We start from the raw sequence: 6,764 nt of genomic DNA on the forward strand, positions 1-6,764 counted from the left end.
TAGTAGTTATTAATCCCTTTTCAAATCTGAGTCCCAACATCTCATCACTAAAATTCAAGTCAGCTACATATTCTGATAATTCCATAAACCTGTTATAATAAGTCTCTACTGTCATCTCATCAGTCATCCTAAAAGAATTAAATTCAGCTCTCATCTGACTCCTAATATGTTCTGGCACAAATACAGCTCTCATAGTCTCTTTAAAACCGTTCTAAGTGATAAAAAGGTCATCACTCTCCCTCCAAGCTTCCCTTAAGACCTCCTTATTACGATTCCACCACAAACCCGCTTTTCCCCTCAAATAGTAAGCAGCTTGGTCTACCTGTAGCTCCGCAGGACAACCCAGTAACTCAAAAAGGTTATCGAACTCCCTATGCCAATCTCCTAGTAAGGATGGTTCACCTAATCCGTCATACTTCGTCGAGTTATGTCTTGCAATATTAGCACTCATCTTTCTTTGGATCCCGAATGACCCCTTAGCCTTGATCAAAGGCCGATCAAAGCCTCATTCATAGATATCAAACGGTCAATCTCCTCTTGGGACATGGTAGAGGGTGTAGGTGTAGATCTCTTTGGAGGCATGGTTCTATAAAAGTAAAACAATACAACATAAGTTTCTACCCGAGTAAAGATGGCTTAACATTTTAAATATTCTATACTTACAAAGATAAGGTGTGATCAATTCTATCCTTTCTTACCCCCTCCATAGGTCCTCCTATTATTATTCCCATCTCTCAACTATCATATGTTTAGATATAGCATTTATAATGAACTTTTGGTAAAACCCTCATTTTCAAAAATCAAAGGCAAGCTCTAAATTTCAAAAATCGCCATTAAATAACCGTTACATTCTACATTGAGTTTTTATACTTTCCAGAAAATATTAAGAATTTTAAGAACATGAGAAAAAAGGATTAAGCTCAAATCTCGAATAATCATTTTATAATTTTTTCTACAATTCAGTGGGTCGAAACAGAAACTGATCAGCAATTTGTCAAAAACTTGGGTCATCTTGTAAAAATCACTATTAATTGTCAAAAAATTACCTTGCAATGTGGCTTATCAATTTAAAAACATATTTGAATCTATTAAACAGTGAAGTTGGAATTAGGCAAAAATCCTAATTAAAAGTTAAATAAGAAATTTTACAAAATCGCTTATCGAAAACATAACTGTACATGAACATTCTGACCACTGTCCACTAAAATATTTATTTCTCCCAAACCGTAAAACTTTTAAACATGAAACTAACGACATTAGAAAGATAACTGAATGAGTTATTACTCATAAAAATGTCAACCTTATACGATAAACAGAGGTTAAACGGTAACTAAATCAAATAGGGGTAAAATATGACAACTGAGGTTCAACTTCTACATTCCTTTTAACTAGGACACAAGCCCTCATTAGCACCCTCCTATACTTGTATCAACCCATCTTGGCCATCAAACTCTCACACATGACTAGTATTTACTCTAAAGCATTCATATCATCATTTTAATCATTTCATAATATTGTAAATAGCATGGTTTTGGGATTCACATAACCGCATATCGCTAGACATGATACTACTATAATCATCCAATCAAATAATCAATATCAATTCACAATTACTCCATGCTTATGATAAAAACAATTTAATCATCAAATTCTCGTTTCATCCATTCCACTCTCCTTAAAATCAAGGTTACGTCCCGTAACCTCGCTCATCAACAAAATCGATATATATCCAAGGCAACAATTACTCCTAAGAAAATAGACAAAATTCATTTTAATTTACCCCACTCTTCAATATCTCTCAAGGTAACCGGTTCAAAACTGGAAGGGCCGGGGTTCGGAGTGAGGGTACCTTCTCATCCTATGACAAAAGGGCTCCTAACAGTTTCTACCTGGGTTCATTTTATTAGACACATCCTATATTCATTATTAACTTCATTGGTTAGGCCTGAGGATCGTTTTGCTCTGATACCACTTTGTAACACCCCCATTTATTTAGGAGCCTTTAGCAAGACATTCCCTATAAACAGGACTGTTACTATCTCAGTTGCCCGAGGGAAATGATACAAATTAAAACAAACCAAAGTACTTTAACTGAAATAATGCTTTTATTACATTGCCAACCGATTAAATTTAAACCTTACATTACAATTTACTATGCTGCGGAAATTACTAAAATAAAATTGTATAAGTCACTAAGTGATCTAGACAGCAACTATGGTCCAAGTCGAGCTCACATCTCAATGCTCCCAAGTCAGCTAAACTTTAGTACCTGTCATATCTGCTCCCCATTATGGTTCATCACAGGTGTTCACGAATACACTGTCAGCCACGAGGTTGAGTAGGATAACAATCTCAAGACAGATAATATAAATAGTACAAAGATTCGAACACCAACGCCAAATCAACTTTTCTCCCAATACACCACCACGAAGGTATTAAACGGTGTCTGCCAGTAAGTTTAAAATACATCACCCGAAGGTTCTTACCATGATGTCTACCTCAGCCAGTAAGATTATATAACATCACCCGAAGGCTCTTACCATGATGTCTACCTCAGCCAGGCTAAACCTGATATCCAACTCATTATCAAACCAACTATAGCAACAATAATGGCTACCTACCACACGGTGTTAAGAATAACCAATACAACTCCTTCCAATCACAATATACAAAATATGTATAATCCAATTATCCAAACAAGTCAATTCAATTAACACAACATCCAATTAAATAAGAAAATACACAATTAATAGGTCCAGTAGAATCGTTATCCTACCTCTTAAGCAAATACTCCCAATAGCAATCCAATAAGATACTTATAAAAATTCCACTTCAAAACCGTCACCTAAACAATAACAAATTATTTATCGAACATTAATTATTTATAATTTAATTAATAATTATTCAGTACATTATTATAATTTAATCGATTATAATTTATTTACATTAATTATTTCCCGTGTAAAATAATACGTAAAACCCGTCATAACAATTAAAGAAACCAAATACACGACCCATACACAACTCGTGATACGCAACAACTACATACCCCATAATATATGACAAAAAAAATCACGTGCTACAAATTCAAACTACTCCATATTACACCCCAATAACCCATAGTCACACACTTCCTCATGCCCTCCGTGAGCCACCACCACCAACACCCTGCCACGGTGCAGCAGCAGCCCAAACCGTCACCGACATCACGACCAGAATAGGCCTCACGACCGCATCCTACACACCCACAGCAACAAGCCCGACACCCCATACACACGTATACATACACGGTTTTCACTCTTAGTACTCAACCAAACCCACCACCACTACCCCACCTACCCATGGTGGTCACCGCCCAATACCACCACCATACTCTACCCCCAAGGACAACCCTACACCAACAACAACAACGACAAACAGAAGCAGCAACCAACTTGCCTGTCCTATACACTCAACCCGTTTTATACACATTAACACCACCCAAACCGCCACCGACGACCACCAAAGGAAAACCCAGACAACCACCACCAACACCACTCAAACCCGAGGTCAATAAGGTCACGATGCAGCCTAGCAAAACGAGGGTTCTAATTATCGGTTCAGTACAAACACCAACAACGACCATTCTTACGAACTCCGGCCAACCACCAACGAAACACCACTCTTGTTCACCCATAACCACCCACCATAGTCGACCTATCACCAGGAGTCAACCCAGCCCGAATCCAGGACAAAACGAGTCGAGATGGGCTTAAAAATCCGAGTTACTCGTATCACAACCACCCCAAAACAACCCCTGCAAACACCCTCTTCCCGGCGGTCACTGGTGGTCCAACGTTGGTTCAGTCATACCCTGGTAGTCCACGGCTAAGGTCATGGTCTCGGGTCAGTCAACATTTGTCTATTTAATGAGTTATATTAGTCTTAAGGTGAGTATGTTATGCGAACATACCTCGTGACGATCTTCTAGCTAGTTCTTCCTTCTCTTTTCTCTTTTGTGAATTATTTGTATTTTATGATGAATAAGGTCTATTTATATAGGTAGGTCATAGGGTATAAGAAAGCAATTAGGAAACTATGTAATTTGCCATATTATTATTATTATTATTATTATTATTATTATTATTATACAATTACTTTTATTTATTATTATTATTTTTTTTTTTTTTTTTTTTTTTGCAGAAAAGTTTTAGATCTTATTATTTCATCAAGATAAAACATTACATACAAGATCTTTGCCACCCTTTCCTACAAAGGAGACCAAGGAGGCCCCCTAAAAAAGAAGATAACCAACAAAAAGCCTAGACAAAAGAGCCATACAGACGCAAAGAGATAGCACGTTTAATAACAATACAAAGAGAATCAGACGAGTACTTAGTCCCCTTAAAAATCCTAGAGTTCCTTTCCTTCTAGATGAAATGAAAAGAAGCCATCAAACTCGCCTTTTGCTTGCCAGTCCTGAATTCAGAGAGAAACGCCTGAATAATGGTATCCAAGGAGAAATGCAGAGGAAGGTGAACCCATGTAGCAATAGCAGCCCAAACTTGTCGAGAGTAAGAGCAATTAAAGAAGACATGGTGAAGATCCTCCATAGAGCATTCACAAAGTACACAACGATTAACCAAACATAAGCCACGATTAATAAGCTTAGCCACAGTAGGGAGGCTATCATTCATTACCATAAAACCAGTAAAAGAGTATTTAGGATGACAACCTTTACCATGGACAATGGAATGCCAAGGCACAGGCTCACGCCTATTTCTCACCAGATCATAAACTGCATTTGTGTCAAAACGAGCATGATGGGTAAAAGTCTCAAGCAGCTGCATTGCAAGAGGAGAAGAACCAGCAACATTAAGAAGAAGGTCCTTCATCTTAACCACATTGTTCTAATACCAAGAATTTGAAATTGTTTGCCTAGCTATTCAAATACTCTGCCCCTTAAGGATATAAGTGTGAACCCACCTAGTCCAAATAGACTGAGGCGTATTATACAGTTTCCAGACCCATTTGACCATTTGCGCACAATTCCAACTGAGAACTTCTTTTATGCCTATCCCCCCCTCTAATTTTGGGGAACATAGTAATTGCCACTTAAGGAAAGTATGCCTACAAGCTCCATCAGAAATACCCCATAGAAAATCCTTGCAAATCTTGTTGATTTTGTTAATGACCACCTTGGGAAATAAAATACTTGCCCCCCCAGAAATTGTTTAACCCAAAAATAATAGAATTCACCAGCAAAGTCTTACCAGCATAACTCAAATGTTTGTTAGCCCAATGTTGAATGCTTGCTTTGAGTTTATCAAGCAGAGGCTGATACATATCCTGAGTGATTCGTGCATTGAACAAGGGCAAACCCAAATACCTGAAAGGGAATTTACCCTCACTAAATCCAGTGGCAGCCAAAATGAGACCCTTTACATCAGTTGCAACCCCTCCAAAATAGAGGTCGGTTTTATTATTATTATTATTATTATTATTATTATTATTATTATTATTATTATTATTATTATTATTATTATTATTATTATTATTATTATTATTATTATTATTATTATTATTATTATTATTATTATTAATATTATTATTATTATTATCACGAGTACACACGGCCCAAGTTGCAACCCAATCCAATTCCCGTCTTACTTTATTATTTTATTATTTGATTACCGTCTTGTATACAATTATTAACTATAACACCTTTAATTAATCATTCGAATTACGTAGCTATGTTATATGAATTCCAATAAATTACGGGGTAATACATTTCGAACCCGAGCTTCAGCATTTCCTATTTGCAGAAGACCATTCTTTTGAAGAAGACACTTTCAGTTCTGTAAACCAACCAGTAAAGATGCCGAACATTGTTAGTCATTCGGAGCCTAAAGCATCATCTATTCCCAAAGGTTTCAATCTCCAGACTGAAGATGGGAATACTTTTGACGTCCGTTCGTCCTATATCAATCTGGTGGAGAGAAATTGTGATACCCCGCGATAAAGCGGAAAAATATAACTAATAAAATTGAAGCGGAAATTTGTGATATTTTAAAAACTTTTAAAATTACTAGTTAAAGAATAGCACGCGGGTGCCACTAACGAAAAGAAACAAATACAACAATAGACAAATTTAGGTTATCACAACCCAGGTCTCGAAAACGGGGAAAAGATATCCCACGAATAAACATATAAGATGTTTCTAAACTAGCAACTAAGGCCCAAGGGTTTCGTTCTCGCTAGCCCACACGTCTTCCCCACGTAAGCATCTTCACCACCTGTCATTCATGTAAACATGAACGCCATATCCGTATCGCAATAATTTATCTAAGTTATTTACAGTTAAGTCACTGGACTACCGTAGTGAACCGAAATCCTGACATGCTCCCTGTTATTTGATCACCTTATTCTTATTTTCTTCCTTTACTGCTCTTTCCTCATTTCTCTTCCCTTAAAGCTTAATTAGTTTAGAAAACCAAATTATAACCCCCACTTGTGACCAAATAGACGAACCTTTTACAGATATCTTGCCTCCCTGTGGAGATCGACCTGACTTCCCTAGCTATATAGTTAGTTTAGTTAGTTATTTTTGATAGGTATACGACTGCCCTGTCACACTCTTAGTAATTATTTTTGATTACTAACTTCTTAGTAAAAATGGTTTTTATTATTTTTAGAGAGAGAGAGAGGAGATTTTCACATGCAAATGTTCAAAGTATGAGAAAAATGAACAATTGAATAGGGTGTAAGAGGAGGGGAGGCCGACT

The 6,764-nt window shown here is 36.8% G+C and overlaps 1 protein-coding gene across 1 annotated transcript; it reads right to left on the minus strand.

Annotated features, from left to right (window-relative positions):
- Nucleotides 1–4,409: 4,409 nt before the first annotated feature.
- Nucleotides 4,410–4,874, minus strand: LOC141631927 (uncharacterized). The gene has a single exon (XM_074444534.1). It carries the CDS (start codon nt 4,872–4,874, stop codon nt 4,410–4,412), a length of 465 nt encoding a protein of 154 aa, XP_074300635.1.
- Between the last annotated feature and the right edge of the window lie 1,890 nt (nt 4,875–6,764).

Source organism: Silene latifolia, chromosome Y (genome assembly GCF_048544455.1).
Source record: "Silene latifolia isolate original U9 population chromosome Y, ASM4854445v1, whole genome shotgun sequence".
In the NCBI taxonomy this organism is placed as follows: domain Eukaryota; kingdom Viridiplantae; phylum Streptophyta; class Magnoliopsida; order Caryophyllales; family Caryophyllaceae; genus Silene; species Silene latifolia.

What these genes read in the sequence shown, in the direction of transcription:
- LOC141631927 (XM_074444534.1), bottom strand. Translation starts at nt 4,874, where the DNA reads ATGAAGGACCTTCTTCTTAATGTTGCTGGTTCTTCTCCTCTTGCAATG.